Source organism: Nannospalax galili, unplaced genomic scaffold, assembly GCF_000622305.1.
Source record: "Nannospalax galili isolate Female #2095 unplaced genomic scaffold, S.galili_v1.0 scaffold556, whole genome shotgun sequence".
NCBI lineage: Eukaryota > Metazoa > Chordata > Mammalia > Rodentia > Spalacidae > Nannospalax > Nannospalax galili.
Genome location: NW_008338253.1, coordinates 809,417 through 831,585, shown reverse-complemented (window position 1 = coordinate 831,585; position 22,169 = coordinate 809,417). Strand labels below are relative to the sequence as shown.

General features: G+C 37.4%; 1 protein-coding gene across 2 annotated transcripts in view; it reads left to right on the top strand.

The window, feature by feature from the left end:
• Nucleotides 1-22,169, top strand: part of Sytl5 (synaptotagmin like 5) — a 146,478-nt gene that overhangs the window by 26,689 nt on the left and 97,620 nt on the right. For both annotated transcript variants that reach the window (XM_008833046.2, XM_008833045.2), the window contains exons 2-5: nt 3,177-3,386; nt 15,183-15,298; nt 17,289-17,397; nt 21,104-21,238. In XM_008833046.2, the coding sequence (XP_008831268.1) occupies nt 3,177-3,386; nt 15,183-15,298; nt 17,289-17,397; nt 21,104-21,238 (570 nt within the window). The remainder of the gene's footprint in view (nt 1-3,176; nt 3,387-15,182; nt 15,299-17,288; nt 17,398-21,103; nt 21,239-22,169) is intronic.

Genomic DNA, 22,169 nt, shown 5'->3' with positions numbered 1-22,169 from the left:
CCACATAGCAGCTAACAACCATCTGTAACTCCAGTTCCAGGGGATCCGACAGAGTCTTCTGACCTCCACGGGCCATGCACGACATGGGTGCACTTACCTACATGCAGGCAATAGTATTAAAAATTTAAAAAAATAATAATAAATAAAATTTTTAAAAAAGAATAAGTGATCCCTTTTTAGCTAGAACCCACAAAAGTTTGTGGGTTCAGCAGTGAAGATCTGTAAGCAATCACCCTGTGAGATGGGCTCCTGGGATGTCCATTATCTTATTAATTGGAAAATTCTTAATATTATCTATTTGGGAAGTTTTAGTAATCAGCTTTCCTGAAGGGTAATCTCCTAGCCAGGTGATTGACAGGTTCAGTAAGATTACTTCTCAAGGGAGGAGACAATATTATATAATGTTTCAAGCAGATCAGAATGTTACCTATCTACCCAGGGCCAAAGGGAAAGCTCAGATTCTGTTCTTTTGACCAGGAAGAAGTAGCTTTCTTTCAATGGACCAAAACAAAACCCTGATAATGCCACTCTTTTTATGTGACATTTTAAATCTTAAGGAGGGACAACTGTGGCTTCTCTTTCTAGTGTTACCAAGGAAACAAGAGTTGGGGTTCAAAGTAGATTATGATGTAAGGATCAATTCTCAATCATCTCCAAGCCTGCTAATATCTGTCTAGCTGTGTTGAGTGATTAAATGAGACAATGTCAGTAATTTTTTTGGTTTTTTTGAGATTGTGTCTCCTTGTAGTCCCAGCTGGCCTGGAACTCCCTATGTGGACGAGGCTGGCCTTGAACTCACAGATATCTGCCTGCCTCTGCCTCCCCAATGCTGGGATTAAAGACATGGGCCAACATGCCTGACCCACTGTCAGTAGTTTTTTGAGACAGAGTCTCTCTGTGGCCCCAGCTGGCCTGGAACTATGTAAATCAGGCTGGTGTTGATCTCACAAAGATCTACTTGCTTCTGACTCCTGAGCACTCAGATTAAAGGCATGCACCACCACAGCTTGTCTAATGTCAGTAATTTTAGAAAATGTATTCCTCACTTAAAAAATCATCCATTTTTGGATCTCTCATTAAGCTGAGAACTAAACACTCTGGTTCTGTTTTCATCTGTACTGCTTACTATCTTTTAAAAATTTTTTGTTTTTTATTAATATGTATTAACTGCTAATGAGATTCAATGTGCTATTTCAGTGTATACACACTGTATACACTAATGTGAGATTCATAGCACTTTACAAATTTATAATTAGTACCTTTGAATATTCAACTACTTTATAACCTAGCATGGACATGGATCTTGAACAGCATAGATAAGAAACTAATCATTCCTGAACTTAGGAAGATGCTAGTGTGATTGATTATGACAAAACTTAATGTCACAAATACAAAAAGGAAATGGCATGAAATAGGTGAGATGATTCGGATTTTTTTTTTCCTGAGGCATAAAAGTTTTGAGTTGAAGACAAGATTGGAGATCAATAACATAAATAAATGTCATATCTATGAAGTATTAAAATGGGAATGAACCTGTTTTCTAGAGTAATGCTTTTCAAATCTGATAGAATATCAGAATAAACTTTAGGGTATAACATTGCCTTGACCACATCTTAAATAGATTACATTTATATTTGTGGAAATGAAACCTAAACACTAGCGTTTAGAAAAATATTTCCAAGTGATTCCAGTATATAGTCAAATTAGAGAATACATGTTCCAAAGTTGTGCTTCTCAAACTCTGTAATCAACTAAACATTTGGGTAAATTGCAGATTTTGATTTTTTAAAAGCAGATTTTGATTTTTTAAAAGCATATTATAGCCGGGCATGGTGGCGCACGCCTTTAATCCCAGCACTCAGGAGGCAGAGGCAGGCAGATCTCTGTGAGTTCAAGGCCAGCCTGGTCTACATAGTGAGTTCCAGGACAGCTGGGGCTTACAGGGACACCCTGCTTCAAAAAGACCAAAAAAAAAAGCATATTACAGATTCTGAAATTCTGAGATTTAGTATTCCTAAGAAGTTGCCAAGTGCTACTATCAGAAAAGGACTCTACTTGGAATTCCAAGTTACTAAAGGGCAGATAAATAGATTTCTTCTTGTCAAGTAGTTTTTAAAGAGGATATGGAAGTGACGTGTGTTTAGTATCTGTGTATCAGGAAGCGTACTGGCAGCTTTGCTTTTATTATCTCATAAAACAACCTTTGAAGAATATAATCACTCCAATTTTAGAAATGCAAGGATTAAATTGAGTGGGTAAATCATTGTCTGCAGTTGGACAGTTAATTTATCTTGGAACCTGGACTCAAGAATAGCTGTGTCTGACAGAACTGTTAATGTGCATTGCTGGAAAATCTCAAATACTAAGCAGAAGTATGTATAACTGAAACTCTGTGCATTATCATTGCATTTACAATCATCCCAGATTCAGTTAAGGAAAGAATTTCCTAATGTAGTATAGCTAGGTAGATGGAGAAGCTGTCTCTCCACTAAGGCAGTGATCCAAGGTTGGAATACCAAAGGCATCATGGATAAGTGAGTAAATACCAATAAAAACCAGTGCTGTAAAAGATGTCAAAAGTAAGACAGGGTCAGGCATGGTGGCATATGCCTTTAATTTCAGCACTTGGGAGGCAGAGGCAGAATCTATGAGATTGAGGCCAGTCGTGTCTACATAGTGAGTTCCAGGCCACCTTGGGGACCGCAGGGAGATCCTGTCTCAAAAAATAAAAAAGTAAAATATCAATACTTCAACAGCAAATTTCCAAAGATCTTTGATTCTGGAGGGAGAAATTGTTTTGGTTGAAAATATTTGGCTCTGATTCCTTGATGCAACTATGAAAAAAAGATTCCCTCTTAAATAGTTGTTTATTGGTAGTGGGCTGGAAGGGATAACAGAGTTAGCATTCAAAGACAACATCACACCTGTGTTCCTATGTGATTCTTAATTTTATTACATTCATTTTTTTTTTACTTGTGTGTGGATGGTTACACACACATAGAATATACATGTGGTGTAGAGGTTAGAGGACAACCTATGGGAATCAGTTTTCTCCTTCCACCAGGGTCACAAGCATCAAATTCAGCTTGTTAGGCTTTGAACAGCAGACTCTTTCATCTCTTAAGCCATTTTACAAGCATTGCCCTGTGCTTTTAATATGCCTTTTCTCTTTCTAGGAAACTGAAAAATGAACTTTTAGAAGCAAAGCGTAGAAGTGGAAAGACTCAACAAGAGACCAACAGAGTCTGTGTTCACTGTCAGAAAAGCCTAGGCCTAATCTTTGACCGGGGAGATCCATGCCAGGCCTGCTCGCTCAGGGTGTGCAGTGAGTGTCGGGTCATGGGCCTCGATGGCAACTGGAAGTGCACTGTCTGTGCCAAAGTCGCGTGAGTATTTTGCTTTTCTGTGGAAAATGGATATTTGATGGCAGAAGGGACTGGAATAGAGAAAGAAAGGAACAAGGAAGAATTTTAAAATTGGGTATCAAGTACAGTCTAATTTCAGGTTTGGCAGGGCCCTCTCTGTCTCTGTCCCTGTCTCTTTCTTTCTCTGTGTCTATCTCTGTTTCTTTCTGTCTCTGTCTATATCTGTCTCACAGAGACAGATAACAACAGACACAAAGAGAAAGACAGAAAGAGAGAAGTCAGACAGAGACAGAGAGATAGAGGAGTGTTCAGAGGGAGAGATACATACACAAAGACAGAGAACAGTGTTTTAAACAACGCTCTGAAGCATAATAAAATTGGAGGCCTAAGGGAATCAGTTGTCTACCTGTATTTGAAAATCCTTGATCTGCTTCCTTCTCTTTAAGCCCTTCCTGACTGAACATAGCTTATCCAAAGGCACAGATGAACAATTATAAATTTTTATGCAATTTGAGGTAAATGGAAAGATGAGTATCAAACATCCAGTGTGCTGTACACATCAGCTAAGGCAGAAAGTCTGAACCGTTACTCAATTTTCTCCAAATGTAGCTGTTCATGAAAAAGTACAAAAGGGAAGTAGCCTTGCCATCATGCTGCTTTTCAGCCTGTGTGAATGCAGGGGGCATGAATTTCACTCCACCAACTTGGGTGCTACTCAGTTGCTTTATAACTTAAACTAGAGTCTAAATGTGATTTGGACTCAATGACTTTTGGGGTTTAATAGGCTCCCGGCTTGTTGGGAAATCTCCCCCGAATCAACAAGGAAGTTCACTTCTACACCTTAATATCTGTCTCCTCTGCAATGCCAGGTGCCTTATAATATCATCTTGGGCAACTCATTGTTGGTCTTTTCTGTGGTTGAGATGCAGGGTGTTGGCATCACTCATGTTTGTGTGGGTTGGCTTGCTCTGAATGGTATTTTCATTTTTATAATTCATCTTACTGTAGGAGTTATGAAGCAATCTTGGGAGGAAAATTGAATGGTGTGGCAGTAAGAATAACATTCCATTCCAATTTCTCTGGATAAAGACCACTCTTCTACTGAAGATAGCTATACTCAGTGATTGCATTATGAAACCAATATTATTTTTCTTATCCTGCTTCATAAAGGTGACTCTCAATAGAACAATTCATACTAAATTTCAACATTACATTGAGATAAGTATTCCTAAATTTATGAATCATTTAAGTTCTTTTATAACTGAATTTGAATACGTCCCTTTGATTTACTTAAGTGATCATCTTCAATTCTTTATCCCATATAAACAAGTTTCTTTCAAATATCCTTCCCTGTTATGAACAAACATCCTCTAGAATGAACATTGATATTATTTATTTGAGTTTTGTCATAGCTTTTCACTGACTCAGAAGGAATTTTTTTATGTAGTCAACAAACAAGCTTCATTATTTGCCTGTGTTGCAATTATCTTCTGCCTTGATGGCATTATTTAATGAACAGAAATCTCTAATTTTTAGTACTATAATTTGTTAGTATTTTCCTCTATTATGAGTGAGATTTTTCCCTATATCCTTAAATATTCTATATGAACTGCTGCTATTATCTTTTCACCTTTTACCAGTATACTCATTATTTATATGGAATTGATTTGTATAGTCCGTGAATTAGAGACTGGCTTTTAAATGTTAATATGGAAATTATGTAGCAGTTGAATGTCCAAATATACCTATTAGGTGATGTTCATTAATTGTGTTGTCCAAATCATTTGTATCTTTACTGATGTCTAATTTCCACATTTGCTCAAATAACGAGGAGCTCTCTTATTAATATTTGCAATTCTTATTTATCATTTTAGTTTTGAATATATTTACTTTATTGTTTAGGTGTCCAAGTTACCCTTTTCACATTATTATTATTATTATTATTTTATCGTGCAAGGGTTGGAACCCAGGGCCTTATACACGATGGACAAGTGTACTAACAACTGAGGTATATCCTCAGTCTGTTATATATTATTTACCACATCTGTATGGTTCCAACTTCAGTAATTTTCCTCCTGTTGGAAGGGAACCTTTTTGTATGTCCTGTAGTTCTAGTTATTAAAAACTCTCAATTTTATTTTCCAAAATGGATATTGAACCATGGACCTGCACATGCTAGGCAAGTACTCTACCATGGAGTTACATTCTCAATCTTGTGTTTACTGAGAGAGGGTTTTTCTTCGTAAGTCAGACTGGTTTACAATCACTCTATAGTCCCTGGTGAGCACAAATTCACAATATTCCTGCCTCTGTCTTCCAAGTGCTAGGGTTACAGGTGTGTGCTATCATATAGTGATATTTCTAGCATGGCTTGTGGCACTTTAAATTTTCATGTAAGTTTTCATTGGTTATTCTGTTTAATAATTTTTAATTAATTTTAAGCACTACACAAAACAAAAACATATAGATTGAATGGTATTTAATCTTTAACACGTGAATATATTATGTCATATTAGTCAAGGCAAATGTACCTGCCCCTTAAAAGAGGATTTATGTTCAAAGTATTCGAAATCCTATCTGTTGTGTATAGCTACTCTGCTATGTAATAGTGCACCAGAGTTTTTTATTCCTTCCAAACTATGATTTAGTACCCATCAATCAACCTTGGCCTCCCCACCACTCTCTTGAGTCTCTGACAACCACCATTTCTCTCTCACCTTATATGAGATCAATATTTTTAGATTTCACATATGAATGAGATGATTTGTCTTTCTTGTTGATCATTTCTTGTTATTTCTGTTGCTTTGAGTCATACTCTCTTTCCTATAAACCTGATAGTGTTCAGAAGATGGTCAAGGCATATAAAAATGGCTTAACTTTAATGAGATAAGATGTTAGTCTGCTGAGAATTTATAATTTTTTCTTCTGGAAGGGCACTAGGACAGGGCCACTGTATACTCAAAATTGCCTTAATTATATTTCAGATTGAACGGTTTTCAAAATTGGGGCCTCGGTCTTCCTGAAGGCTGATCCATTTATATATCATAGTTACTCCTAGGAAATAGTCCTTCAGGATCTCTCGACACTTCTATTAGTCAAGAGAGACAATTTCTTTTAATAGGAGAATGTGTGTTAGTATAGTTGGGGTGGAATTTATTTCTTAAATTCATTCTTTTCTTTTCTCTTCTCTTTTCTTCATCTCTTCCTCCTTTCCTTCCTCCTCCTTCCCCTTCCCCTCTGCCTACCCTCCTTTCCTCCCCCCTTCTTCTTCACTATGGGCCATGATCAAAGTTGAACTAAAGGCACTGTGCATGTACTCTACATTGACCTATAAGCGTAGTTCTTGAGTTTTGGAGACAGGCCCTTTCTATGAAGCTCAGACAGATCTGGAGCTCGTGGTCTTTCCTTGTCTAGCTCCCAATTGCTAGAATTACAGTCATATACCATAGCCCTCAGCACACTAAGTTTTTGAATCTGTGTGTTTCTTCACCCAGTTCTCTTTTCATCGGACTCTTTTCCATCACAGAATAATGAGGAAGGAAATGAAATTTTAATGGACAATCATTCTTTTAAATGAAGAATCATGGAATTGATGAGAAATTTCACAATAACTGTATTTCAAATTTGTGTATAATACTATATGGTCCATATCCTTAATATGCATTCCTTTCCTCCTTATTCATTTTCTGATCACTGTCTTTTTCATAACCAAGACAATTATTTGTTCAAACAACAGTAACTAAATCCTGTGACTCAAAGCCCCTGAGTCAGGTACGTGGGAAGATGAGTTTTGACTTAACCTATCATTTCCAGTTGTAACTACTAACGTATATTTTCAGCACAAGACCTGGATGCTTATAGTTTTTATGAGTTCATTTGCTAGATAATATGAATAGTAAATAAATACCTACTTAACCAAGTCTTTCCTCTGAAAGACAAAAGTCAGATTTTCTTTAGGTTGGGAAGTTAATATGTTGAGCAAAATTTGGAGATTGTTTTAGACATTGGCCTACCCGAACTAAAAGAATCCCTTTCTATGTTTCTCATTTAATCATATATGCTACATATTTCACTTATTTATTTTCTTTCTTCCTCCACTATAATATAAACTTCATAGCCATGAGGGCAGGAGATTTTTGTGAAAAAATCTATATTCACTGATATTGTTCTACTTCCTAAAGTAATACTTAGAGTAGGTAGGCAATTGTACCTGTTAAATGAATACATGAATGAACAAGAAAATGAATTGGTAAATGGATGAATGGATGACTCTTAACTTAAAGCACGTCAGTCTAAAGTAAGAGAAAGAAATATAGAACAAATGTAATTTTCTTCTAGCAGGAACATAGAGTCTAAAAACAAGAGCCATGCCAAGTAGATTTGCCCTCTAAACAAAGTAAGGTTTTAGCTATCACAGAAAAATACAAAGATAACTTGTTCTTAGAAGATGTAAGAATAAATAATAAAAAATTGGACGCTGTGTTGTTGGAAATGTACTGGTGCATTAATAGTGAATTTCTGAATCACCTGCATTCCTTTTATTAGTGAAGCACTAAGTTAATGAGCACAGCCATCTACCTATGTAATTGATCTGTCCATTAACACATCTGTCCATCCCTCGTACATATTTGCTGTTAGCCTATTGGCATAAAAGAGGCTAAAGATACAAGGGGAAGTAAAATATGGATGATCTTTAATGACTTCATAGTGTAATGATGAAGATGAATTTATTACTTAACTGTTGCATCCATAAAATATATCCTTTCACAATATATTAAAGTCTTTTAAAGAGAAAACAGATTTCAATGTGTGATTCTCATGCTTCTCCAAAATAACAATTTATCTAGTTATATTCTTCTGCAATAAATGGAAATTTACATGATGAGTATTTAATGTATGAAAGTTCGTGCTTACTTTTCAAGCCTAAAATCAAAATATACTTCTCTAATATTCCAGTTACTAGTTTGTGCACTCTCAGAGACTAAAGCTGTCTGTCTCAAAAAATCCTCTTTGCTATTCATGAAGTGGTTTTTCAAAAGGAAACATAAATGATATTTTATTGGCAGTGAACACTCTTTGTTTGCTATAAGAGAATGTTACAACCCCACTGGGCTGTCTCTATGTTTAATAGACCATTAAATTGAAATTCCCACCCAAACCTCTAAGAGATGAGATGAGTCAGAAAGTGAGTCATCCTCTAATCAGTTGGAAGAACAACCTTTATTGCCATTTACCTTGGACAGGGTTGAAGTAAGATTTTTTTTTTTTTTTTTTTTGAAGCTCTGAAATGATTAACGCAAAAACTGGCGGGGGGGGGGTCCCCCCCTTTTGGGGGGGCTTGCTTGTTTTCTCTCTTTCTTTTTGTTTTTTTTTTTTTTTTTCTGAAGCTCTGAAATGATTACAGCAAGAACTGGCGGAGGGCGGCTACCTCCTATTGTGGGTGCTCTGCTTGATTTCCTGCTTGCTTTTGATTTTTTTTGTCTTCTTTAACCCACTCTTAAGATGCTTTATTTACTTGTGTTTACAGTTTCACCATAATACACATAGGGGTTTCTTTGCATTTCTCCTCTTGGAAAAGAAGGAACCTAGATCCCCCTCCCTGTATAGCCAGAGGACTTGTATTTCTCTCCTTTGTTTTCTTTTCTGCCCTAAACACAAAGCCACTCATACAGTAGGAATTCAATAAACATATGCTTTTTAGTGAATGAATTTAAAAAGATTCTTCCTAGTTTTATTATAATTAATAGATGGAAATTAATATCATAGCATATCTTATGAGCATATCTTATTGTAAGTGTGTCCAGTAGTTAATAATAAACACGGGTAAATAACCGAGAAATTTTGGTTCATATGTTTTTTCATGATAAGATTACCTATTTCACTCTGTAAATGCAAAGAGAATTAAATTTTACTTCACATTTATTTAAGATTACAAGTAAAGGCTTGAAGCCCCAGGAGTTTAATGTTAAATAAAATCAGACTCTAACCATCTCTGATATGCAGCAATCATTATTCACAAATAAAAAGTGTATCAAACTGTATCAAACTGTAATTTCAGTCAAACCCATTTTTCAGAATTCAACTTAGAGGAAATAGAGAGTATGGTTCAAGCCTTGAGTTTTTCAAGCACTACAGTGATATGGCAGAGATTCTATAATAAGCGTCACATTTATTTTCTATCCTCTTTCACCACATCCTTATTCTTGCTACTCTGCCCCCAACGCACACACATGTGGGGGCATTCACACATTTATTTGAAATGCTATCCATTATTCATTGTTTTTGGCTTCCATGGGTCTCATTCCTCATTAAAGCCTCATTATAGATGACAAACATGAATTCCCTTCTGATGATATTGCCAAATGGAAAGGGTACGAGACTTTCCATATGAATGCTGTTCCTGCCTTCACGCCTTTATACATTTAGGCAAATTATTTAGCCCATGTGAGTTTCCTAGTCTGTAAACAGAGGATAGAAATTCATGTATAACTCACAGTGACGATTAGAGATAGCATATATAAAGTGTGTAGCACATTGTTTGCTTCTTGGAATGTACTCACCTGTTGCTAGTTTCTTTTTATTCTACTAGACCTCCTGTCTATATCCAGGACCTAAGAAAGGGCAAAGACAATCTCTGATACTTCAGAATTATAAAATGAAAAATTACTCAAGTCCATGCCTAAGGTGAAAAAAAACAAAGTTTATAGCTTTTGTTCTCTCACAGATGGCAAGAGGTGATGACTTAACAATTTTGGAGGAATCATATTTGTGTGTTAGATGTTAACAGTTCTAGGTGTATAGTAAAGATAAAATGGAGGACCACTTCCTGGAGAATGTAGCCAGCAACACATGAAACTGTGTCAGTGTACTACCCACCTCATTATACACATGTGCATGTGTGCATACATACACACTCACACATGCACATGCATGCATGTAAACAGTACCCAAGCAAGGCATGACTGGATACTTTTCAATAACTAGGCTATGGAATACACTTTGCTCTCATTTCATTCTGTGTCTTCCCATGCTGTATTGTTTTCTGACTTCCACTTCTTTTTCTTGGTTTTAAAGGTTTATGTGATTACTTGGGCACCTGAATGATCCAAGATAATTTTTTTAAAATATTATTGATGAGAAATTCATACACAATGTTTTGATCATGTTCATACCCCCTCCCTTCTCTCCACTTGAAATTACAATACCCACAACTTCATGTCCTCTATTATTTCTTGCCCTTTATTTATGAAAGTCCTATTGATTCTAATCAGAGTTTCCTAAGTGCTCTTGAGTGTGGGCCTCTCCCTTCGAGTCTGGTCAAGCTACCAGATGGCACTCCAGTAAAGAAAATGAATGCCCAGAACCCATAAAATGCCAATAAATCCTCAGCTAGGGCTGGAGCTTCTTGTCTACCTCCTCTATCAATTCTGGGCCCTTATCTGGCTTGGGTTTCCACAGGTCTGTGCATGTTGTCATAAGCACTGTGAGTTCATACACGCAACTGCCCTTTGGTGTCCAGACAACACTAATTCCTCACATTTATCTATTGCCTCTGGCTCACACAATCTTTCAACCCCCTCTCTGGAATGATCCTTCAGCCTTGAGAAGAGAGAGTATGATATAGGTATCGCATTTAAGAATGAGCACTTCACAGTCACTTATTCTCTGCACATTGACCATCTGTGGGTCTCTGTGTTAATTGTCAGATGCTGTAAGAAGAAACTTCCCTAGTGAGAGTTGAGAGAAACACTAGTCTATAGGTATAGTGACAAGTCATTATTAAAAATATTAAACTACTATTATGTCTGTGCAGGAAAATGATAGTAGTAGGTTTTCCCCCATGGTTTGCTACTTGTCTAGTCATGGGATCTTGACCCTGAAAGTGTCAGTTGTGGAGTCTATCTTGTGAAGCAGACATCAAATTCAAGTAGGGGGTGCTTGGTTACTCCCACAATATTCATGCCACTATTGCACCAGTTGAGGAGATTTTGCTAAGCCAGTTGTTATCATAGCTCACGGGATTCACAGCTGCCTAATGTGTATTTCTGCCCTCTTCAAAATAGCCAGGAAATGGAAACAGGCTACATATTCATCAACTGATGAATGGATAATGAAAGTATGGTACATTTACATAATGGAAAATTATTCTGCTGTTAAGAAAAATGAAGTTATGAAATTCACAGGCAAATGGATGGAACTGGAAACAATCATCTTGAGTGAGGTGACCCAGGCCCAGAAATGAAAAAGGAAAGCATCACATGTTCTGTCTCATAAGTGGATGCTAGTTTTGAATCCTTAGATAAGTGTGTTTGAAATGGAAAAACCTTAGAGATCAAGAAACTAAAATGATGGGCCTGGAGAGATGACTCAGCTCTTAAGTGCTCTGGTTGCTCTTGCAGAGGACCTGGGTTGGATTCCCAGCATCCACATGGTGGCTAACAACCATCCATAACTCCAGTTCAAGGGAATGCAAAGTTCTCTTCTGACCTCCGCAGACATTTCAGGATATGGGTGCACTTACATAAATGCAGGCAATACGTTCATATACATAAAAATAAAAAAAAAAAATATAGAAAAAAACCTAAAAAGAATCTATGAGGTTTGGTTCATGGGAGTGGAGTTATAATGCAGTGATACAAATGGAAAAAGGGAATAATGGATAAGACTGATTTAATGCAGTGAGTGTTGGGAGGGTAGGGAAAAAGAGGGAGTTACTGGAGGGATAACTAACAATAAAGACATTCGGAAAAAGTCATACGGAAACTTACTATAAAAGTGTCTTTCAATATATACATGTACAATATAAATAGATATTAAATGTAGTTACTCTCTCTATAACAGGAATTCATTGGCCCTAGTAGACAACATAGGATAGCAAATGACAAGTCCATTGCCAGGAGTGGGCTTCCTTTTTTGGAGTGGTTGATCAGGCAGATCTCATAGCTCCTCAGACAATACTGGCTATTGTCATTGCTCTTGGTTGCCCACTAGGACTTGAGGTTAAGACCCTACAGCTGAAGATACTACATACCTGAGTCACAGATCAAGCAAAGATAAACCAAGCTGGTACTGATCTTGAATCTATGTCTCTACTGGATAGTTTTCACAGTACTAGAGGGTGCTATGCATGTTATTTTCAGCACACTCTTGATATTTTAAGGTCACTTGATTAGTAGCTCAATTCCAGCTTTAAAATCTGTTTGTACTTATATGAGTTGCTGATTGACAGTCATCTTGAAGGAATACCTTTAGAAACTGGAATATCACAAATACCTGTATTTCTAACATAAGTAGTAATATTTAAGTCTAGAGATCACTGGAGACATATCCAGAAATAATTTACTCCAGATTTTTGCTTTAGCAGATTATATCTTCTTAGATTTCATACATTTCATTGTATACTCTATATAGTTATGAGCTAACTAACCAATGTTCTGTGCTTCCCAATAGGTTATTTAGTCCTTGAAATAAATCTGGAGTGTAAATGCTATGGTCTTACTTTGCAAAGAATATATTCTGCAAGGTTAACTTTCTTCCTTTTTTGCCACTACTAGAACTGTGTTTTGCCTTTATCTTGGCCTTTGTTTTTGATATTCATAAACAGGATTTCAATTGCTGTGATGAATAAAAATGGACTTTTTCTGGAATGAATTTTGTAATTGGGATCCAATTGCTGATTTTAAAGTATAGTCCCTTGGTAATTTTTTTTAGTTTCTAAACTTTTTATTTATTAATTTTATATTTATGAGTAAGTTCCCTGCATGTGTATGAGTGTGCTTGTATCATGAAATGCCCCAGAGAACAGAAGAGGGCATCACATCCCCTGGAACTGGAGTTACCATGTGGGGGCAGGGATTTGAGCCCTGGTCATCTGTAAGAACAGTCAGTGCTCCTAAATGCTCAGCCATCTCTCTAGGCCAATCCCTTGCTAATTTTAGATATAGCTAGAAATCTATATTTGGGCCTCAATGCCTTATTTTTAGCTACCATACAAGGCTTATCAGTTCTTTCATTCTCATCTTTAGTGGCCCAAGTAGAGATAGCCATCATTTTTACCCCTTATCTCCATGATACCTTGACTTGCAGTTCATCATTTCTTATCTTGTCGATTAAAGTAATTTCTTCATTGGTTTGCTTACTTGTGGGTTCTCATTTCTCCATATATCTCTCCAAAGATTATATCATGCAATGCGACCTTTAGCTTAAGTCTCCTGTTACTTCCAGAATGACATTTCAGCTCCGTATGACATTCAAAGGTTGCTAGCATATGGCCCAGATCTACCTCTCAACCTCATTTTCTGCTGTATTCTTCCATAAACGCTTTACTCCAGTCATACAGTACTTTCATTGTCTGAGTATATTCTAATTGGGTGAAACTATTTCTTCGTGTTTAATTGGAAATACGTTTAGACTACCTAGTGATATCTATGATTATTTAAGTCCTTGTCAAAAGCCTGAAGATGAACGTCATTGCAGCACAGCTGCTGTAGGTTAAATTCCAGGAATCCTGATTCATTCCACAAATATTTACTAGGTACAGTACCAAATACTACTCCTCGGGTTGGAAAGCAGGGCAGCCAAGACTCCTTCCCTCCTGTCACTGATAATAGAGTGCTGCAAAGATGTAAAAGGATGTGTAAGGTATTACATTGAAGGAAGATTAGTCACTCATTTATGTAAAAGCTGTCACTTGAAGAAGGGTAGATTCGAGACTGCAAAGATGGTCCAGTGGTTAAAAACACTGGCTGCTCTTATAGAAGACCTGGGTTCAGTTCCCAGCACCCACATGAAGGCCCACAAGTGTCCATAACTCCAGCTCCAGGGGATCTGACACATTCTTTCTGGCATCCATGGGCATTGCACAACATGGATGCATTTATATATATGCAGACAAAACACTCATAGACATCGAATAAAAATTAAAAAATCAAAACATTTTTAAAAGAAGGGTAGATTGGTGCAATTTATCGTGTGCTAAATGCATATATTAAAAAATCACAGTAAATCCTATCACTTGTGAAACTAATATATGTTAGTATCTGTAACAAAAAGAAGAAAATATTATTGAGAGTATAGTCTCCTAAAAACCTGTTATTATAGTACTAGCAGATAAAGTCGAGTTTGACAGACATTATTTTTCAGAGAGCCACCAATTAGCCCAGTAGACATGATTGAGCCTGTCTAGAAATTACTCTAAGGAACAGTTTAAAATTCTGTACATCATAAGAACACTGTAAACAAAAAAAAAGATTATAGACATTTCGGGAGGGAGGATGGGAGTTTATTTCACATAGCCCTTGTAGATAGGGCTTAAAAGATGGACAGGGATAATCAACAATCTTTCCCATTTTAGCATTCAGTTCATTACCAAATCCAAGTAGATAATTCTGACACCAGGACTTTGAATTTGTTTCTGCCTCTCTGTTAATCTTACCATTGCTGTGGCATGGGTCCCCTACCTCTCTTCGGAAGTACTACATTAGTCTTTGTCTCGTTTTCTACTCTAGCCCAGTATTCCTGTTACATTAAGGATTCTTCCTAAAGCATAGTCTGGTTAATATCTCCATCTCATTTAGAGCCTTCATTTGTTTCTCATTTCTCATACGAAAGATATTTCAGTCACAAAGTCAGTGGTTAAGAACTTGAACCCTAAATCTTACTTCTTGGCATGGGATTCTGGCTCCACTACTTAGCAGAAATATTCCAGAGTTTAAAGATGACTCTTTAACTGGCCTTCTTTCCACTTAATTAAGAGTTTTTGAGAGTTCCCCATGCAGCTAAATAATTTCAATACTTTCTTCATTTTTTTATGACTAGGCAGCTAAGGATCATAACTGGAGAATGGTTCTTTGAAGAAAAGGCAAAGCGTTTCAAGCAAGTCAATGTTCTGGGAACTGATGTTGTTCGACAATCCATCTTAAGAAGAATTCCAGGTACCTAATGTAATTATTTGGCTTCAAGAGTTAGGTTAACTAGCTTCTCTACATTATATAGCAAATAAACACAGTTTTGTTTTTTCTTGGTCTTTTAGGTCATTTCACCACTTGATAGCATGAAATTTAAAGTTGCAAATCATATAAATGAAGGCAGTAGAAAGAAAAAACTTCATACTGATTTTCGACATACCTGACATAACAGTTTTTTCAGAAGAGCCATGTAGCCTCACCACAGAAAGCTATTTTTCTAGATATACTTCCAATGTTTTACTAAGCATTTAAGAAAGTAACATAAAACAGGTGAATTAAATAATTCACATTGTGAAAGCGATTCTTGATTTTTTTAAGCAAGTTTTATTTCAGACTTAAAAATATTTGTATTGATTTGACAATTTCATGCAATGTATTTTGACCATATTCTGAACCCTTCCCCCTCTCCAGTCCTTCCTTGCTATCCTCTCACGTTCATTCTTCCATTATAATTTGTCTTTTGTTTCAAGGCCTATCAAGTCCAACCTGTGTTTTCCAAGTGCTCTTGGGTATGGGTGCTTGCCCTGGAGTCTGGTCAACCAACCAGTAAGGAAAACTATTCTGACTTTCTCAGCACCGATCAAATGGCAATAAATCTTCAGCTGTGACTGGGAATTCCTGCCTACCTTCCCCATCCATGCTGGGCCCCTGTCTAGCTTGGGTTTGCAATTGTCTTGTGCATGCTGTCATAAGTGCTGTGGGTTCATGTTTTTTTTTTTTTTTAATCTAATCCTTGCTTCACAACCAAGCCAGTGCTTGGTATATTGTGTCATGAAGTCTCATTATTATCTCAAAATGGGAGCACTGAGAAATGCTGAGGAGCATTTTTGTCTGTCATAATGACTACATTGAGTCATTGTCATTCATTTTTCAGGATTCAGACATGATCAGCTAACTGACTTAAAATGTGCAGGACAATTTCATTCAATGATGAATTTTATTGACCCCCAAATGCAAACAACATCGTGTTTGAGACTGCTTTTCAGTGTACTCAAACTGCAATCTAATTGGTTCAGCAGTGAATAAGACTTTTGTGTGAGCCATATTTCCCATGCAGAGTATATATTATAAAGTTGGAGTGGGCATATTTTGGTCTGTTCTTACAGTATCTTTTCTTTCATAAACAAGAAATCCTCCATTTTAAGTCTAGCTTGTAGAGCTGGGAAGCTTAGAACTGATTCCTGTGTCACTTCTGGGTGTGACACTCCAAGAAGGGCTTTTTCAGGTGGGTAGCATCAGGTCTCATGTCATAGAGAGATGAGTAGAGTAGAATGAGAATTACGTAGTCAGCAGTGGCCTCTTCTCAGCCTCAAACCACAGTGCCTTCCAGCATGGTACTGCCTCTCAAGGCATAAGATACATCCACAGGTGTCTGTGTTCCCAGGAAGTCTGGAATATCCTTTCTATAATGTCACGCTTTCATGTACTGTGGTGTACTTGTGACCCAGTTCCTGGGAGGTTGAGGAAGATAGATCATGAGTTCAAGAACATTCTGGGCTACATGGCATGTTCCAGGCCAGTCTCAGAAATATAGTGAGCCCTTGTCTCAAAACAAAACAGAAATAAAGAAAAGAAAACAGAAAAAAGAATCCCTATAATCTCTTCCTAGGACTTGATCTCTAAACATTTAGAAGCCTCATGAACTCAGGTTCTACTACCATAAAAATATCCATAGATGCATAGCCTGTTTTCCTTCACTACAATCTTCCTTTGAAAGCTTATCTTAGCAAACTTCCCACTAATGAGTCCTGGCTTTAGTTGTTAGTTAATTCCAGAACTTAACAAATTAAGAAGAAATGCTGTATAAAAAATGCCTTGGGATTGAAGTGTTATTACCAATTATTATAGGCTTTTCTTTGTCCTGTGATAATCTGGGAATATAAATGCAGATGAGAAATTTGCTCTCCTTTCTGCCTCTTTTGTATTTAAATTTGTTTTCTGTTTTTTTTCCAATGAGGGTCTGAAGAAATACAAAACCAAGAGCAAGTTGGCAAAGATGTAGAAAAGTCTGATTCTTCATCTTCTGGTGGGCAGAAAGCTAGTCATGATGCACCCAAGAGGAAGGGGTAAGCATTGCCTGTTCACTTGTGAAATAAAACACTACTTAGTTTTCCATGCCTGATGTCACATCAGTGGCCTAGAGGAGTGAGAGACTCAACCAAGATAACATTTTCTTATCATTCTCCTCAGGAAATACAATTTTACTTGCTTTGAAACAGATAAATAACAGCCCCTGGCTGAAAGAATCCTCATTTCAGTTTGTATATGTGTTGTCTCTCCAAATGGTTTCCTTCACCGTTGGGCCAGTCTGGGAGCCAGTCTTGTCTATGACCAGCTGGTGTCTGCCTTTGTTTTAGAATGCCAACATAAATGCTGCTGTATAAAATACCCAAATCAATGAATTTAGTTGAACTTAAAACATTACACTCCTTGTTTAAAATACAAACTGCCCTAAGGAAAAAATAAAACATTTGAGCACTTCAATTTAGTTCAGAAAGCAGATACATGTGTTGAGTAGCATAATGAGCAATGGGACACACACAGAGCAACGTGTACGAAGGCTCTAGGAACTGGCAGTAAGAGTAAGAGAACCCCACCCCACCCCAAAATGCAGAATGCGGAGCAAGAGTTCTAAGATGTGCCTGTCTCATCATGCTCTTCTCTAGGGGACATCGCATTGTCCTCTCTGACATGCTGACAATGGAATGCATCATCTGAAGTACAAGGGGGCATGAAATAGAAATGTCATTTCACTCCAACTCTCATGACTAACCCTTTCTTCATTAATTGGTAGAGAACAATGTGAAAAATGGTGTAGAATCTCTTAAGTTGCTATCCTGGGCATTTAATTCTCCCTATCCTATTATATCCATTTATTCTGCTTCAGAAGTCCCACAATATGGGAATTATGCCTGTGCATCTCTTATCACCTTGCACTCCGATACACACACTTAATGTTAAGCTGTCTTTACTGTTCCACCAGTGACTTCTTTGCTTCTGTGTTAAGGTATGTAGCATAGTACCTGATTCCTTAAAAAGAATCAATGTGTTCACTGAAAAAGCATTTCAAGGCCCACAAGTGCTTCTACGAGCTATTGTTTGCAGACTCCAGCCCAAGTATCACAGTAAGTCACGGAGCTAAGGAAGTATGGAGCTAGGAGACAATAACTGACAACATAATGAGTCACATGTATCCGGACTCATTAAAACCGTCATAGCACTGGGCTGAGCGCTGCTGGAATTCAGGACTGGCAGCTGCGTTTCTTTCTTTAAGGAATGTAACATCCAGTGAAAGAAGAAAGGTTAACACATGAAACTGCTAAGTTTAAAAGGATCATAGGAAAATATAAAGTGGCAATATGAGTTATTGAGAGCCTCTCTAAGCAAAGCAATATATTCATAAATGCCAAGAGGTGCCAAGAGGTATCACAGACAATACATGATACATGTTAAATGAATAACAAGATAATAAATGCTTTGGGGGTCCACAGGAGTCATCAAGAAAAACCTAAGGTCAGGCATCATGCTGGGTGCACTTTTAATCCCAGCACTCAGAAAGCAGAGACAGCTGGATCTCTTTGGGATCAAGGACAACCTGGAAAAAAAAAAAACAGATTGCAATTTACAAGTGGGACTTAAGAAGGAGCTTAACAGATGGGTGAGATTCAGGCCATCAAAAGGAAGAAGGTGTGAGTCCCAGCAAAGGACATATCTTAAGGAGAGGTGCAGAGGGGAGGACTTGCACAGTGGTTCTTGGAGCAGCAAAGACTGACTGACATTATATGTCACTCACAGCCCAAAGGTAATTTTCCAGCACAGTGAAGCTTCTGACACTTTGACAATGACATTCTTCCAGGATTCTTTAAAGCAGAAACAACATAACAGATTCAATTAAGATTATGCCAGTACCTTTGGAATATGGTTTTTCCACCTAGATCAGTATTGAATATAAAATAAATGAACTGGAGCTGGAGAGACGGTTCAGCAGTTAAGAGCACTGACTGCTCTTGCAGAGGACTCGGGTTCGAGTCCCAGCACCCACATGGAGGCTACGAACCGTCCTTAACTCCAGTTTCAGGGGAATCCTAAGCCCTCTTCTTACCTCCACAACATTGCATGACATGGGTGCAGTCACATACATGCAGGCAATACACTCATACACATAAAATAAAAATAATAAATAAAATGTTTAAAAAACTAAATGAACTGACCTCTGTCATCTTCAAAAACATACCTTTGTTCTTACGTTTTTTTTATTTTACTATTTTTATTTAATCTTTGAAAAATTTAAATATGCATAGAATGTGTTTTGATTTTATACACTCCATACTACCTCCCTCCAACTACCCCTGGTTGGGACACACCAACCTGTCTCCCGCTTCACTTCATGTTCTCCTATTTTTATTATTATGAATAGCTCCCTGAGTCTAATTAGTGCCAACCATATTTAAGTGTATTTTGGAAACAGCCATGTTTAGATACTCAATATCCTGGGTCAGGACTTGAACTTCAGTTCCTAAAAAGCTACTTAATTTCCAATTAACTAAATGAAATAGTAACGCAATCGTATTTCACCCAGTGAGTCCTTTCATTGTACAGATTTCATTACCACAGAGCGAAATGCCACGGAAGATATAAAGATGGATTCTCCTAAAAGAGTTTAGTCCTTCATTTCACAAGATTTGTTTGGGCTCTAGTGTGGGCCAGAGATCACTCTAGGCTCAGGGAATATGACAGTGAATTAAAGGGTAGTCACAGCCTTCACAGAGCTGAAGTCTAAGCTACTACATGTATCTGTCCCAAAGGACTATTCCCTTTCTTAGTAAGGTAATAGAAACTCCTATTCTCTGCCTCCTTGCAAACAATCCCAGTCCAGGATATGTTCTTCTCAGTTGGCACTGATGAATTTCTAAACTAAGAAGTCTTTTTCTTAGCAAGGGCAGAGATCTGGCTTACCAACAAGTAGTTTGTTTGCTGGGCCACTAGCACATTGTCTTCTATATGACACCTGACACTATACTGCAGAGGCAATGGGAACTCCCCAGGACACCCTTACCCTGTTCCTTTATTGAACAATCATTTATTATTGAAAATACTACAAATTGTTATTTTTATTTTTTACTTTTGGTACTGGAAATGAAATTCAAGGTCTTGTTTTTGGCAAGTATGCTCTGTACCACTGAGCTATACTCCCATCCAGAAATTGTATACTTGAAATGATCTTCTAAATTTTTTATGGATTTTTTTTAACTTTAAAAACATTTTATTTATTTATTTTATGTGTATGCGTGTATTGCCTGCATGTAGGTAAGTGCACCCATGTCGTGCAATACCTGCAGAGATCGGAAGAGGCTGTCAGAGCCCAGAACTGGAGTTACAGACAGTTGTTAGCTGCCATATGGGTGCTGGGATTCGAACCCGGGTCTTCTGCAAGAACAACAAGCTCTCTTAACCTCTGAGCCATCTCTCCAGCCCCAATCTTCTAATTTAAAAAAAACTTTTTTATTTACTATTTTTGTTTTATGTGTATTAGTGCACTGCCTGCATGTATGTAAGTGCAACTGTGTTGTGCAATGCCCACAGAGGTCAGAAAAGGGCATCAGATCCCCTGGAACTGGAGTTATGGACAGTTGTTAGCTTCCATATGGGTGCTGGGAACCGAACCCGGGTCCTCTGCAAGAACAGCCAGTGTTCTGAACCATTAAACCATCTCTCCAGCCTCCAGTCTTCTAAATTTTTATCTTAATTTTGAATTCACGTGTTTATTTTCAGGTTTATTCTTAGCAAGTTCAGATCAGCAACCAGGGGAGAAATCATCACTTCAAAACCTGCAAGCGGGAGAAGCTACAGCTTGGACTTAGACAGCCAAAATGTTCGGAGCTTAAAATCAGCCCTCTGCTCAGACTGGTAAGAAACATACAAATTGAACAAATGGGTCAGCCTGAGGATAAGGTTGATAACTTTCCACCCAAATGGGCCTTCTAAGTATCTGTAAATGATTGCCACTCGAGAGAACTCCTAACATAATAGAAAAGGGCAAGAGCACGCCTTTAGTCCCAGCACTAGGGAGGCAGAGGCAGGCAGCTCTCTGTGAGTTCAAGGCCAGCCTGGTCTACATAGTGAGTTCCAGGACAGATGGGGCTACAGGGAGAACCTGTTTCAAAAAAAGGCAAATAAACAAACAAATAAATAAATAAATAAATAAATAAATAAATAAGACAGTTTTCAGTTGAAATGGAAAATCAACAACAAAAAAGCCACTTATCCTTCCTCTGGATTTACAGCTGTAGGAATCATCTGTGTCACCTGCCTACTTGTGGGGATGCAACTTTGTGTTTAGGGAGTCAGAGCTCTATTTCAAATAGCAATGTATGGGTCAGATAATGTGCTCCTAGATTCTCTCATGGATTTCTGTTTAAACTTCTAAAACAGAAATCTCTCAGCTTCATATCCATTCCTTGCAAGTTTCAAAATATATTAATACTTTCATCAGGCAAATTGCCCCAGAGAATTTTCCATAATTCCATTTCTTTCTTGTTTCACTACCTTTAACTGATTTTGAGATGGGCCAAGTGAGAATCTCCTGTTCTCAGTGCTATTACTTGTCAGGAAAAGCAAAGAAGGGAGAGAGAGGATAGTCAAGAGCATAGTCCCTTCTAATTAGATTTTATTGTCTTTATTCTATTGGGTCATATGTCAGGGCTTGTTTTCATGATTAGTGTATTATCAAAGCAAAAGATGACAAAAACGTGATTTGCCTTCATGGTTTATTGATTTGTCCAAATGTTAACTCCATTTTGTTTTTGTTTGCTCGGGACTACAGTAATTCTGTCAGTAT